The sequence below is a fragment of the Truncatella angustata genome, assembly GCF_020726525.1.
Source record: "Truncatella angustata strain MPI-SDFR-AT-0073 chromosome Unknown BKA67scaffold_8, whole genome shotgun sequence".
Classification (NCBI taxonomy): Eukaryota; Fungi; Ascomycota; class Sordariomycetes; order Amphisphaeriales; family Sporocadaceae; genus Truncatella; species Truncatella angustata.
Window position 1 is genome coordinate 1,498,474 of NW_025763388.1, and position 15,851 is coordinate 1,514,324.

General features: G+C 48.7%; 3 protein-coding genes across 3 annotated transcripts; 2 read left to right on the forward strand and 1 right to left on the reverse strand.

The window, feature by feature from the left end:
• Positions 1–783: 783 nt before the first annotated feature.
• BKA67DRAFT_524026 (hexose carrier protein) lies at positions 784–2,377 on the forward strand (the record flags this gene model as incomplete). Its single annotated transcript, XM_046098531.1, has 3 exons — positions 784–990; positions 1,057–1,354; positions 1,413–2,377. The coding sequence occupies 3 exons, from the start codon at positions 784–786 to the stop codon at positions 2,375–2,377; spliced, it is 1,470 nt and encodes a 489-aa protein (XP_045954266.1).
• Positions 2,378–5,951: 3,574 nt separating this feature from the next.
• Positions 5,952–10,482, forward strand: BKA67DRAFT_523787 (ABC-2 type transporter-domain-containing protein; the record flags this gene model as incomplete). The annotated part of the gene is made up of 2 exons (XM_046098506.1): positions 5,952–10,397; positions 10,453–10,482. The coding sequence occupies 2 exons, from the start codon at positions 5,952–5,954 to the stop codon at positions 10,480–10,482; spliced, it is 4,476 nt and encodes a 1,491-aa protein (XP_045954267.1).
• Positions 10,483–12,703: 2,221 nt separating this feature from the next.
• Positions 12,704–13,310, reverse strand: BKA67DRAFT_539601 (DOPA-like domain-containing protein; the record flags this gene model as incomplete). The annotated part of the gene is made up of 2 exons (XM_046100666.1): positions 12,704–12,978; positions 13,046–13,310. The coding sequence occupies 2 exons, from the start codon at positions 13,308–13,310 to the stop codon at positions 12,704–12,706; spliced, it is 540 nt and encodes a 179-aa protein (XP_045954268.1).
• Between the last annotated feature and the right edge of the window lie 2,541 nt (positions 13,311–15,851).

A 15,851-nucleotide genomic window follows, 5' to 3' on the forward strand; every position in this document is an offset into this window, starting at 1 on the left:
AACAATCTGACACGACTACCAGTATCATCTCTACACCTTGAGCATAAAAGGCATCCTATATTGGTTGAGTGCACCCGTGAACCAATAAGCTTGTGTAATTCAGCTCGTAAGCTTTTACACAAACTGGACCGGCAACCGTCCTTGCCTATTCGACGTCTCGCTGTCAATGATACGCCGCCAACAACAGCACTTTTGAATCGAGTCGAATACCCCAGCCACCAACGTCGAAAAGGTCTAAAATCATCCTTTTCCTACGCAGCTGTCCACTTCCCGACCTTCATCAATATCTCTAGGCTGATGTAGATTCCCAGAATTGGAGAAATTCGCGAGAATTCACACCGAGTTTGGGGATCTTGTGGACCCGAAGTGGGGGACTGTGGGGAGATTGAAACCCGGGGTAGGAATCCAGTCAACTTACTAGGTTATACCCGTATTGGCTGAGTCGAGCTCACTTCACTGCACGGAATATGCATAGAATCGGTTTCTGGTATGCCGAGCTCTTGGCCTGGCCCTTGACCATGCAGATCTCCATCGAAATTACTCACTTGTCTCGCTGGAACTCCCGCAAACCGGCACATGAAAGCGGCATCTCCGGTTTTACCCCAACCTCAGCCGACAACTAACACCGGGGTTGGATGTGACCCATATGAAAAGCTTTCTTGTGCATATTCATGCCGTGATCTTGTAGATCTATCGACTTTGTTCGTCTCTTTTTGTTTGACTCTCCACAAAGAACGTGATTGGCGTAGACAGTGTCGTCGTACTTCACTGGTGACAACAATTATGCCTTCGGGAAGGACGATCACGATCTTCTCCGCGGCCTTTTTGGCCGTGGGAGGCTTCCTGTTCGGCTATGACTCTGGTATCATCAGTTCAACGATCGCTCTGGATACATTCAAGGCGTACTTTGATAACCCCTCAGAGAGCATTCAAGGTGGCATTGTGAGCTCTTTCCAAGGAGGTGCTGTGCTTGGTACTATGATTAATATGGTAAGTCGATCGTGAATCGTGGGCACTGCACAGCAAGACTTGATTGCTGAACAAAGCTGCTCGCAGGTGTTCGCCGATATTCTTGGTCGAAAGAAAACGATCTTCATGGGCGCTCTAATTTCAATCGTCGGTTCAGCATTGCAGTGCGGTGCCATTAATATGGGCATGCTAATTGCTGGTCGCTTCATTGGTGGTGCTGCAGTGGGTGTCCTTACCTCAACAATTCCCATGTACGCCTCCGAAATTTCAATGCCGAAATGGCGCGGCACGCTGTCCGGCCTTTTGCAATGGTTCTTGAGCTGGGGGTTCTTCGTTGCTCAATGGCTTGGTTATGGTTGCTCTTTTTCTACAACCGCCTTCTCCTGTAAGTTGCACTGGGCTGGATTTGTCAATCAAAATCAAAATCTGACCTTTGACTGAAGGGCGATTCCCACTCGGCTTCCAGTGTCTCCCTGCTATTGTTCTTGTCTCCGGTGTCTGGCTACTCCATGAATCGCCTCGTTGGTTGATGGAGAAAGACCGCCACGAGGAAGCCCGCACCATTCTTCAGAAACTGCGATCAGGTGAAGACCCCGAATTGATCGAGCTTGAGTTCATCGAAATCCGAGACGTTATCGCTGCCGATCGCGCAATTGGCAAAGTCTCTACGAAGAGTATCATTACAAAACCGTCTTGGAGGAGGCGACTGATACTTGGATGCGCTGTCCAAGCATTTGGCCCCCTTTCTGGAATCAATGTTATTAACTACTATGGACCTACCATCTACAAGATTCTCGGTATCGAAACGCAAACCTCTCTCATGATCGTCGGTATCAGCGGTGCTCTGTCGATCGTATACTGCACTATTGGTCTTTACCTGCTCGACAAGGTCGGACGTGTCAAGCCCCTACTCGTATCTGCTGCTGGTCTTGGAGCCGCACTTCTTGTCAACGCCGTCCAAGCACAATATCTCAACGAGAACAACGGCAGTCAACTTCGCTCCATGGTGGCGATGAACTTTGTCTTCAGTCTTTTCTACACACCTCTGGGAATCATTTCCTGGGTGTACCCAGCTGAAATTTTCCCCGTCGAGGTTCGTGCCTTGGGCAACGCCATCACTACCTTCACCAACTGGGTAGTGAACCTCATATTTGCCCAGTTCTCCCCTACAGCGTTGGCCAGTATCGGATTCAAGTATTTCTATGTCTTCTTCGTCTTCAACATCATCGCTTTCTTAAGCTACTGGTTCTTCTTCCCGGAGACCAGGGGCAAGACGCTCGAGCAGATGGACGAGTTATTTGGAGATCAGCTGATTCCTCACGCCATGGATGACCCAGAGGGAGCTGCTGCTGTAATGTCAAAGGACCCTGACTTGATCGTACATGTGACACAGAAGGAGGAAGCTTAGAACGTACATGACGATTTGTGCAAGAACTAGGATTCTTTGTACTATTCGCGTTTGCAAAAGGTTTCTCTTCATATTTACATCATAGCTAAGAAGATCCTGGATATAATACAGACTTACCCACGGTAAATCGAGCAACGTCAGAGTCTAGGTCATCATAATTACTGCGAATTTTAATCACTTCAAGTGCCTCGAGTTCCGTGCAAGTCTGCAGGCAATGGATAATGTTGTAAATTCCATGCAACCATGCAAGATTATTAGGTATTGTCTGGTTGAATTCAGAAGCCAACGTACCAATAAGTCGAAGTTGACTAGGTTAGTGTCAGGGGAGCTATAGCACTTAGCAAGCGAGGGCGCGGTACAGACTCAGTAGGCGGCGCACACGCACTAAGCAGTAGCCCTCCTCTCAGGAGGCCAAGAACATGCATTTCACTTTCTCCAACAACAAAACTGTTCTCAATATTAACTGCCAATGTATATACGCATTCAAAATTGCTCTTCCGGCCAGCCAAGAGCTTGAGCATGACCTTATTCAAGCCTTCTCACCAGTCTAGTCTAGTCCAGCATCGATCAGGATCATGGCATTGCTACTGGTCGAAAAATCGATACCAACACTTCTCAACAAACATTCCAATAGTTCTGTACCGCTTCAAGATTGAATAGCTGATGCATAAGAAACAGTGATTACATTCTCGATCACGAATAAGTGTCACATTCAACCACGATCACGAGATGCATTCTGTACCCGGAAATTCCGATGTTAACTCCTCCACCGGAAGGATGAGTGTGGGCACCAATGAGCGACATACTCAGCACCACCATCTTTTGGCTGTAGGGAGAATCTGGGAAAACTGCAGGAGGGGCGGGGGAGCCAAAAGACTGGTAGCGAGCATGCCCGAGTATTTCGTCAGCGAGGAATCCAACCATAGCGCCCTGAATCAGATTGTCATAGGGCAGATGCCAAAAATGCTTGGGAGTTGAAAACAGTGTCCGAATTGGTTGAGGTGGTATATGTAGAATATTATTCAATACTGCTGACTCATAGGAAATCTTCACAGATATGTATCTACATTGTTCATGACTAACCAACGTAACCTGTTACCAACAAGAAAATAGAAATAAAATTCAGCCGCCTTTGTACTAAGCAATGTCTGGCGCGCCCAAGTTGGATTAGCAAACTTATCCAGACATGAGAATTAGAGCCATATGCTAAGAATAATGGCAGACTCTTTCGCCTAGCATTATTGTGGTGTTGCCGATGTGATTTTGCCGGAGGATGACGATGGTAGTGGTGGTAATGACTAATACATAGACAACTCCAGGCTATATATCCAAAAACGGATTGAGTGGCATCTTGGCTGATGACGGAACATTACCATGATACCTATGAAAATCTCATTGACTTTTGTGCTGCACGTTTAGCGAGCAAAATAGAATATCATGCTCACAGATTGCATGCTCAAACACATACCGCTGTTTTGGCGGAAGTCATGACTGACTCGTATTGGGTTCTAATATTTCGCGCCCAGCCGTTATGCTAAGACGGAGATAGTTGTCTATCTCCGGTTGCTGACAGATACGAGATTGCGAGTCTGGGATGGCTTTGTTTTTATGGGCTGTCTGGCGCAAAACCTGACACAACTTTCTGGTCTACAACTAGGTACCTGACTCGATCAAGATAATAGTGGAGCTTTGGGTTTGAAATGACTATGGGGCTTCGGCCATGATTATTTGGCTTCTCGGGTTTCGGCTCAAGCATAATCATGATATGTATTATTTCATCTCTTGCAAGTATTTGCGAGGGGTTGTGGACGCAGGAAATATCGTGCTACACGCCGCATGTTGTTTAGTTACGGTCAGCATTGCCATCATATTGCTTCACAGCAGTAGGGTCGCTCCGCGAGTCGTGGGCGTTGAGATGATAAATAACGATCAAAAATAGTCAGAATGAGCATCATCCACGTGACCGCACACCTTGGCAGCAGATCACGGCAGCTTCAGAGGGGAGAAAAGAAATGCTGCCAGCAAGAAATTCTGTCATACATATCGATTCATGCACGACTTGCATTTGAAGCGAATTGCACATGCCGCATGATGCCATACCGCTCGTCCAATTCGATCCTGAGGTTAGCAGTGACTATTCGAATATACGGAGTACTCTGCGTCCAGACATCCCGACTTACAGCGTAGACTAGACTAAGTAAAAGATGGGCCCCGCAGTCATGTATCCCACCTGCAGAAATGGTATAGCGTTTCAAATATTTTGCAACAATTCCTCCGTGCTTTGAAATGAGAATGCTGAGACGGAATATATGCTCCACTGAACTAAGTTGACTTGGGCTTATAATCTATCCGATGATACTCCAGCATTCGACCAAGGTACACGACTCAGGAGGTATAGCTTCACTTGGTGAAGCTACCGCAATCCTTCATCAGATTCTTTTCGTACTGGCGTTCTGATAACAGACCAGCTCAAGTATCTTTGGCAAGATATTCGAACATTTGGGAATTGTCACGTGTTTGTTTGAGATTGCCGCGACTCCACATGCCACAGTCCTTCCCCTTAGACCAGGCATCAAAGCTGGGTACAGTAGTAATAGTACTCCGTACATATCTGATTGCGCCCCCACCTCATCTACCTGACGAATTGAAATGTCTACCTCACGCGTGAGCCCACCCCGCCTGCAGGAAACATTTTGGGCACACGCATTCTGCACTGCAACAAACACCGGCCGGCGTCGGAACAAATTTGTCTTCGGCTGTGAACTCTATCCGATGGAGATTATGAATCATCGTGGAAGACCCGCACATGGGTCATGAAATTGCCACTTGGCCATATCTTGGTACAGAGATTAACTAACCGAAAACGTCACGCCGGCTGGCCGGGTGACTACAGTCTGCTGTACTCCGTTGCAACTTTTGAATGTCATTGGACATAGACAACTAACTAACTGACGAAGCTCGCGCATAGTTGCCGGTCGCAGCGGTGCGGGCAGGCGGGCCAGTGGAAACGCGTTTGTGCTGGTCCGCCCGCGTGGCACAGGCAGACAGGGGATTTTAGCGGAGTCCATATTACATACTTAGTATAGCGCGGGAATAGCGCTGTTAGATCATGGTGGGGAAATGTCGATCCCCTGGATATGTATCTAACTTCCGCGTCAAAGTTTCTGGGGACAGGAACGAGACGAGAGAAGGGAAAACAAAAAAAAAAAGTTGAAAAAAATTCCTTGATTGGTAATGAGAGTTAACTAGCTTTACGGCATACCACACTATACTGGGCTCACCGCGATACAAGTGCCGTCTACTAGTACTCGGCCTGTCCCTCCATCTTTCTCGATGCTTTACACATTAACCGGTTTTCCAACTTTCCCTTTCACTGAGTTGGCTCCTTAATTACATTCCTTTCATCTCATTCTTCGTAATACAATTGCCCCCATCACTGCTCCGGGCGAGCTCCTACACCCGCCATTCGTCGGTTTCGTCAACCAAGTAACCGTCACCCGTGGTAGGGCAGACTGTGGTTTTGGTGCCACTCACCTAACCTAGTATACACAAATCGGTCACCGAACACGTCGCGATGGCCGAAAGAGAGGTTGAAAAGGAAATCCTCGCTGGAGTATCTGGCAGTGCAAACATTGCGCCTGAGACCACGCCCACCGAATCCAAGGAGATATGGCCTAGTACATCCTCAACTGCCAGCTCCACCGACATAGATGAAGCCCGCGAACAGGCTCGGCAGAACAACCCCAATGGCACTTCTAACCCTCACACGGGGGTTTCCGTAGAACAAGCCACCGCCGATTTTGCAGGTCTGCAACGAGAGATCTCGGGTCGCTCAAGAATAAGTCGCCGACAAAGCCAGGCCACTCATGCTGATGGTGATGTTGAGAAAGTCGCCAATGACATCGCAGAGTCACCGGCATCCGCCTCTACAGAAGATGTCTTCGATCTGGAGGCGGCGCTCCGAGGCGGCCTTGAAGCAGAGCAAGCCGCTGGCATCAAGTCCAAACACATTGGTGTATATTGGGATGGTCTGACCGTCAAGGGTATGGGCGGCATGGAAAACTTTGTCCAAACATTTCCGGATGCTTTCAAAAACTTTCTTGATATTTGGACCCCCCTCAAGGGTTTATTTGGTATGGGCCCCAAGATGGAAGAGGTGACAATTCTGGATAATTTCCGCGGCGTCGTAAAGCCTGGTGAGATGGTCCTGGTCCTGGGTCAGCCGGGTAGTGGGTGCACCTCGTTCTTGAAGACAATCGCGAATCAGCGACATGGCTATACTGGCGTGTCGGGTGATGTTCTGTATGGCCCTTTTACTGCCGAGGAATTTGGTCACTATCGAGGTGAAGCCGTCTACAACCAGGAGGACGATATTCACCATGCCACCCTGACGGTGGAGCAGACTCTGGGTTTTGCGCTTGACGTGAAGACGCCCAAAAAGCTGCCCGCTGGCACTACCAAGTCCAAATTCAAGCAGGATGTCATCACCATGCTCTTGCGAATGTTCAACATTGAGCACACCCGAAATACAGTGGTTGGAAATGCCCTTATTCGTGGTGTTTCCGGAGGAGAACGTAAGCGTGTGTCGATCGCCGAAATGATGATCACAAACGCTTGTGTTCTTTCTTGGGACAACAGTACTCGTGGTTTGGACGCTAGTACTGCTCTCGATTTCGTCAAGTCCCTACGCGTACAAACCAACCTGTACCAGACTGCGACCTTTGTCTCCCTCTACCAGGCTTCTGAGAACATCTACAAGCAATTTGACAAGGTCATGGTCATTGACTCTGGCAAGCAAGTCTACATTGGCCCTGTGGCGGAAGCACGTGGCTACTTCGAAGGTCTTGGATTCGCGCCAAAGCCAAGACAGACAACCCCTGATTACGTGACGGGCTGTACCGACGAATTCGAGCGTGAATACGCAGATGGGTATTCCCCCGCTAATGCGCCACACAGTCCCGAGACTCTGGCTGAGGCTTTCAAGAAGTCTGTCTTCACTGAACGACTGAACACTGAAATGTCCGAGTACAAGGCTCGTCTTGACAAGGAGAGCGCCAAGCACGAAGATTTCCGCACTGCTGTTCGTGAAAGCAAGCGCAGTGGTGCTAAGCGCTCTGTGTACAATGTCGGTTTCCATCAGCAAGTCTGGGCTTTGATGAAGCGCCAGTTCGCTCTCAAGATGCAAGATAAGCTTGCTCTATACCTTGCATGGTTCCGCAGCATCGTTATCGCTATTGTTCTCGGTACTCTCTATCTTAATCTCGGTCAAACGTCAGCCAGTGCTTTTAGCAAGGGTGGCCTTCTGTTTATCTCGCTCCTGTTCAACGCCTTTGAAGCTTTCTCGGAATTGGCTGGTGTAATGACGGGTCGTGCAATTGTCAACAAGCATAAAGCATACACGTTTCATCGACCTTCAGCTCTATGGATTGCCCAAATCTTCGTTGACACGGCATTCTCGGCCTCGAGAGTTCTAGTCTTCAGCATCATCGTTTACTTCATGACCAACTTGACCCGGACAGCCGGTGCCTTTTTCACATTCTACTTGTTAATCATGGTCGGAAACATCGCGATGACACTGTTCTTCCGTATCGTCGGATGCGTTAGTCCCGACTTCGATTACGCCATCAAGTTCGCAGTTGTGATCATTACCTTGTTCATCATCACTTCGGGCTATCTGATCGCTTATCAATCCCAACAGGTGTGGTTAAGATGGATTTTCTGGATCAATGCCCTTGGTCTAGCGTTTGCTGCTCTCATGGCCAATGAATTTAAAGGAAACGAGCTTGAATGCACAGCTGATTCATTGGTGCCTTCGGGACCAACTTACGGAGACATCAATCACCAAGTATGCACCCTGGCTGGCTCTACGCCTGGCACCTCGCAGGTCAGTGGCGCCGCATACATTACTCAAGGCTTCTCTTACCATCCGTCGGATCTTTGGAGGAACTTTGGCATCATCATGGCTCTTATCGTGTTCTTCTTGATAATGAATGTTGTACTTGGAGAGTTTGTCAACTTTGGAGCCGGCGGCAACACATTCAAGGTCTTCCAAAAGCCCAACGCTGAGAGAAAACAACTCAATGAAGCACTATCCAACAAGCGCCTACAACGCCAAAAGTCGAGAAAAGATGAGGATGGTTCAACCCTTTCCATCGACTCTAAGAGCGTCCTGACTTGGGAAAATCTCAACTACGACGTCCCTGTTCCGGGTGGTACTCGCCGTTTGCTCAACAACGTTTTTGGATATGTTCGACCAGGCGAATTAACGGCGCTTATGGGAGCTTCAGGAGCCGGAAAGACAACATTGCTAGATGTGTTGGCTGCACGAAAGAACATTGGTGTTATTCATGGTGACATTTTAGTTGATGGCACAAAACCCGGCAAGGAGTTCCAGCGATCAACATCGTACGCCGAGCAACTCGATATGCACGACCCCACCCAAACTGTCCGTGAAGCACTTCGCTTTTCTGCCGATCTTCGACAGCCTATGGAGACGCCGGCGGAAGAGAAATACGCTTACGTCGAAGAGATCATCGCTCTGCTCGAAATGGAGCACATGGCAGACGCAATAATTGGATTTCCGGAGGCTGGTCTGACTGTTGAACAGCGCAAGCGAGTCACAATTGGTGTTGAGCTAGCTGCGAAGCCTCAGCTTCTTTTATTCTTGGATGAACCTACTTCCGGTCTGGATTCCCAAAGTGCGTTCAACATTGTGCGTTTCCTGAAGAAGCTTGCCGGTGCTGGACAGGCCATTCTCTGCACCATCCATCAGCCTAACGCCGCACTCTTCGAGAACTTTGACAGATTGTTGTTGCTCCAGCGTGGGGGTCAGACTGTCTACTTTGGTGACATCGGCAAGGACGCTGTTGTCCTCCGGGACTATCTTGCTCGTCATGGTGCTGTCGCTAGCGAGTCTGACAACGTCGCTGAGTTCATGCTCGAGGCAGTCGGTGCCGGTAGCGCCCCGCGTGTGGGCAACAAGGATTGGGCCGACATCTGGAATGACAGCCCTGAGCTCGCCAACGTCAAGGATACCATTTCGCAGTTGAAGTCGTCGCGTGGCGGTCAGGCCGTTGACCCTGCTTTGCAGCGAGAATTTGCTTCATCTCTCTCACACCAGTTGAATGTGGTTATTAAGAGGGCAAACTTGTCATTCTGGCGATCTCCTAACTACCTGTTCACTCGCCTTTTCAACCATTTTGTCATCGCTCTTTTGACAGGTCTCAATTTCCTCAAGCTGGACGACTCGCGTGCTTCTCTTCAGTACAAGGTTTTCGTCGTCTTCCAAGTTACTGTGCTGCCTGCCCTTGTCATTTCACAGGTCGAAGTCATGTATCACGTGAAGCGAGCCATCTTCTTTAGAGAGCAGTCGTCCAAGATGTACAGCAGCTTCACCTTTGCCGCTTCAATGGTACTTGGTGAAATGCCTTACTCGATTCTCTGCGCTGTGCTCTTCTTCATCCCCCTGTACTACTTGCCTGGTTTCCAGACCGACAGTTACCGTGCCGGCTATCAATTCTTTATGATCTTAATCACCGAGCTCTTCTCGGTCACCCTTGGTCAACTCCTTGCCACCATTACTCCTTCTGCTTTCATCTCCAGTCAATTCGACCCCTTCGTCATCATCACTTTCGCCCTTTTCTGTGGTGTGACAATCCCCGCGCCGCAGATGCCCGGCTTTTGGCGCGCCTGGCTCTACCAGCTTGACCCATTCACGCGCCTCATTGGAGGTATGGTCACCACCGCGCTGTACGAACTTCCCGTCACATGCAACAACAACGAGTACAACTCCTTCTCTGCCCCCGACGGTCAGGCCTGCGGCGACTATATGCAATCATTCTTCGATGCCGGTGGTGTTGGTTACATCCGCGATAACGCGACCAGTGCATGCGAATACTGTGCCTACAAGATCGGCAATCAGTTCTATGAGCCTTTAGGTTTCAGCTATTCCAACCGATGGAGAGATTTGGGAATCTTTCTTGCTTTTGTGGGGTCCAACTTGATCCTCGTTTTCCTCGGAGTAAGTACACTTGTATATGAACACATTCAAGAATAAACATTAACACCTACGGCAGAGCAAATTCCTGAACTTCAACCGAAGATAAGCGGCACTACTCTCACACGAGAATATAATCATCGTAATGCATATTTTTCAAGGGTCTGCACCCCTAGTATATATTTTCACCAACAGCCCCGAGCACATTTTTATCAAGACATTTCCAGCGTTGCATGATCGGATAGATGGCGTGGCATAGAAGAGGGTTTGCCATAAGCATATACCCAGTAGAATAATAACGTCAATTACATTCTATAAGAGAGCAATCCATCACAATTGTTTTTAATTTCAGGCAGAGGGCCGTGGCTGGTATCTGGTGTATGCACATCGCACAGTCCAAAACAAGCTGCAAATCTATGCGGTGCCGTATCGACTGTCATTTTATAGAACATAGAAATAGGCCTAACCAGAAACCTGTTACACAAAGACTATATTAACGCAGCAGAACGGGCGGCGCGAACTCGGTGGCTACGTCCGACACCGCCGACACACTGCTGCCCGTTGCCGCGGCGGTGAATCTCTCCCCGCTGACAGTGTTATCAGGAATATCGTATAGAACTAGTCGTGGGCGTCGCCATAATCTAGATTTGAGCTGATCGTGTCGACATAGGCTAACCGAACTAGCGTGTTGCCGTTCGGATTGTGCTGAGGTCGCCCAGGATCTGTCAACCAATTAGCAGGGCCCTTGGCGAAGGCTGCCCCATGCACTGCATATACTTGTCCACGGCAATCTGATCGAGTGTGTTGGGGATTGTTGTTTTCTAGTGTTTGATCGAAAGAGATGGGGTCTGGCCCACCAGGTAGACGAGTGAACGTTCCTGGGATGCAGTCACTCGTGCAAAGACACAGAAACGAAGAGAGTTTCCACGGCTAGACGTACCTCAGAGCCCATGCCACGCACCCTAGGCGAGGCTAAAGGGAATCAGCGGGTTGCCTACGAACATGTCCAGTCCATGGTTTATCGAGACGAGAACGATTTCCTATTCTTCGGATATATACTAGCCACCATAACTCCATGGAGTTTCCCGGAGGAAAAGACCCTCCGCCACAGATAGTTAGCTATCCCCGTTTCGACCTTCTGTAGGATTTGTTCGAGATACTCCGATACGTCTGTATGATTCGGTGCTGCAATTCTAATCAGTGCTATACTAAGTCGTCTGTACCGTCTGCCAGACAGGCCAAACGTTATTTCTTCATGTCGTCGAGCAATCTTGAGTATGTATTAAGCGCATCACAAAAGGCACCGTAAACGCAGCAACGATAGTATCGAAGATGTTTGGCTGCCGCCCATTGAGAGCCCGCTAGGATATTGAAGGCGTTGTCAAGGGTGGTGACGGTGACGTGATTGCATAGGGTAAGGAGATACCCCCGCCCTTGCTAGACGTGTACCATGCCAGTAGTTTGTAAGTGCTCTAGAAATTCTATAGTATTTCAATCACATGGTCTGCTTCTCTACAAGCAGATAGGCTTCCAATATTGCTCTTCATATCACAGAACCGCTGGTCGGAGTGGCGCATTGCGGGGATTGCGAAATCTCTTGGCACCGGAGTGGTCGTCTGTAATGGGCAACCGGTAAAGTATGCACTTCATGCGAGATATTTTTGCTTGTCGAAACCACAGTCTTGTGCATGACACACGGTCAATCAGAAGCTAAGAGGATAGTAAATCGTGAATCACATTGGCTGATGCGGTCTCTGATTGCCCCGTGGAATACCACGTTATCGCACCGAGTTTCGGCGAAAGATATGAGATATACCAACCATTAGCGACCACAGTCGGTACATCAAGTAAGCTCTCGATCCCGTGTCATACAACAACCGTAGCATATGTATCGTCAATCCTCGTAGGGATAGCATTTGTGAGCAGCTGACCGTTGCGTTGGCGGTTCGCTTTATCGTTTCCAATGAGTTTTCTCCATCGTATAGTTAGACCTGCCAAGTGTCACTCTTTGATGTGACTTGCTGTTGCGGGGCAGCCGTTGCTTTTCTTTATCACCGTCGGTGATTCATTTTTTCCTAGCAGTAATAGTATAGTTATGCCTACGCCGCGTTAGCCGAGCGTGCAAATGTCTTATTTACTATGATCTCTGAAAAGTAGCTCCTGCAATACCCACTAACATCCTCTCAAGTATATGGCCATCTGTTTGGTGCTCGCTTCTGACCGTCGAAACGGAATCCTGTTGATATAATTCCGAACCCATAGAGCTAGACATTAAAATCGGGCAAATGAAGTGATCATATAAGTACAATCATCTATTCCCATGATCATACTCATTCTGGCATACTCACAAAGAATCCCGCATCTATTGGGTATTTTTCGCCCATCCAGATCGCCCTCTGAGTATGGTTTCTCTTCTCGATGTCCCTTTGTGAGCCCTCTTCCACCGTGTTGGGATGTACAAGCGCGGAGAGTGGTCCTCTCCATATCGCCAACCACGGGATGAAGGCTCCAAACTGAGCCGGAGTGTACACATTCACCTCAAACATGGCCACAGGATGCGGCCCGATTGGCTTGTCCCAAAATGTGTAGACCGAGAGCTCAGGGACTGATGAATAAGTCAGTAAAATACGAATCACTTGAGATGATGTATTTAACCAGGAGAGTCAACTTACACTCGCGTCTAATGCGCTCCCACAATTCCCGCGCATATTTGGCCTGCTCCGGGTTTCGTTGGTTGTAGTAGATGTGCACATCGAAGCCGCCACGCGGAGAGTTGTCCAGAGGATCGGGGAATTCTTGATAAGCTTTGCTTGGTGTCTCTCTCGGCGGGTTGATATAAGTTTTATCCTCGTTTCGTTGTTCCGGTAACGGCGGGGCATCCTCGAACCCTTCTAGCGGCGACGGGAACTTAAACCCGGTTGCGTACTCCACGGACATGTTGGTCAGATTGTCGATTAGAAACCGAGATGATTTAGAATGAATAGAGCAATTGAATGGGATAGAATACAACCACTGAATGTGTCATCCTGTAGAACAAGATTGCTCCTGGGCACCGTCAGGGTCTTATAGCGCGGGGGCGTTTGTGTGGTGTTGCGTGATTGAATTGTACTACATTCGGCACTAACTAAGGTTAGTGACCTGCTTAGTTTGTCATCCTTTGCAAAGACATTCGTAATCCGCGCGGAATTGGTCAGAATGTTCAAGTGCATAATATCCCAAGCGCCATAACGTAACCATCAAGGCTCAACGAGCGACAGATACCTGTGCAACACCAACAACTCACTTTGGTCATCAACTTCGACACAATTAATTGCTTCCGGGGAAACTTGGAAATGGCACGTTCTCGGGCTAATCTCTTTTAGGATAGTCTATATCCAGTTTTTCCCGTGTTTGACTTGTGGAAGACCTTTCTTCATGCGGATCAGATAGAATCCTCCATATTACAGAGTACAAGTCGACTTAAGTTGGCCCGATAGAGGATCCCAGTGACACCTTGTGCTGCATCTGAAACTTTGCTCAATATCGAAGAAAGCAGGCAATCGCCGGGCCTTCGAAAAACTCGTCCAAAATGAGAAATGAGAGGTTCTCGGACAGAACGCTGTCTACCAACGAAGTGAGGTTGACGCGTCCTTTCTAGCACTTCCGTCTAGTTATTCTTGTTTGCCTCACTCGTGGCGCTTGGAGCATAGTGAGGCATGAGAACAAGTATTGCTGTCTCTTGTCTACGAATGGAGTTCGCAGACTCTCGGCCTAGGATTTTATTCGACCCCTTTCGTGATAGCTTCGGTTTTGTAAGGCGTGCCCAGACAGGTGGTTTGAAAGACGGAACTCCAAGGGGTTTTGTACTGGAAGAAGGCATGCTTAGCCCTCATATCCTGTGATATCAGGCCGCGCAGCCTCGGGATCTTGCTCCAAACCCAGTTGCTGGCCCAACGATCTACGCAAATGTAAACAAGCCCAGGGAATCAGCAAGTAATATACTTCGTCATGCTGAATCAACAGCAGGGCCGAGCTCTACAGCCAACAGACCGAACCTAGGTATGTATCGCAACAAAAGGCTGACGTATTGTGCGACTTTGCCGCTAAGTTTGAAACCCCCAGCGGGTTGTAGCTTGCCGCATTGCGCACCCAAGAAGTGACGGCGTTGAGTCAGCACGCCCACGAGAAGAAAGACCCCTCCACGGATTCGGACTCCAAGTGATGTAATAAGACAATGCGGCTGCCCTCGCAACTGGCATGGCCGAGTTCGTAGGGAAATCTGTCACGGATTACCCTGAACGTCTGACATTGCAAAGGACCATCCTGTCAAGCATCGAGCGGAGAGCGATGCGCGAGTTACGGAATCGGCCCTGAGTGACACTGGCGCTCCTGTACCGTTTCTTGCTCGTGCTAATTTCTGCCACAAACCGTTCCCACAGACGATGCAGTGCGGTGCGGTTGGAACCGTTTGTACCCTACCTTGCTATACTGCTCCTTCACCGTCAGATTCACGATTTGCTGCGGGCCGTTTTCCACTTCAGGATTCGCGAAATCATGGGGTTTTCCAACAAATTGTTAGACGTCACAGTGGAGAGTTGGCAATAAAGACGTGCATTAGTACGAAACTGAAAATTCTGCTGCCCACTTTGAGACTCGGTTTATATGAAATGGTGGCAGAGCGATGAGAAGTGATTGCCTGATGTTTGCGTGATATCATCACTGTGGAGACGAGAGTGTTGTCACTGGCAGAGTTTGATAGGTTGTAGTATGGGTGAAGTTGATTTTCCAGACTTCCGGACCTCGAAAGGCTGCGGCTGTCAGACGATGTTGAGTTGGTGCTAGGCTATGGTGGGTTAGCGCTACACCAATGTTCCGCATGTATGGTTTCTATGCCACTATTCACTTCAATCACGATACATACGTGGTATTCTTATGTGTAATTGAGCTTCCAAGGTTTGTTATTTCTGCTGTTCATTGGCAGAATGCCCGAACACGTCAAGGCGGCGCACGGTCATTGCGGCGAAATTGTCGGGAAACAACTCGTAACAACGAATCTCGGCCAAATTTGAACGATTATTTGCAACGGTTGTTTATCTTTCAAAGGCAGATGAAGACTGACGAAAACCAAAGTGATCTCAACTAGCGGCGAAATTGACTCTATGGCATCTTTGTTGTCAACGAGTTGCATGATTTGCATCGAGTATCTCGTGATTGGATGATCGTGATGAAAGTACGGATACATAGTAATGATGGCGACGGACTTCGATTAGCTTCCGTTCCATAGATCAGCTCTAATGCACGCTGCCGGCCGCCGATCTCCATGGCGTCTCAGTCCGCGCTGCGAATGTCGCTTTCGTGCAGCCGTCTGCCGTCCGGCCTAAAAGGGCGGAAGACACGGTGAAGGTTGAGGGTAACAATGCTAACTTAACGGGTGAAATCGGCAAGGCTCACGTGAGACGAAAAAGGTTCCGGTCACAGGAACACAGCGGCGCTGAAGGG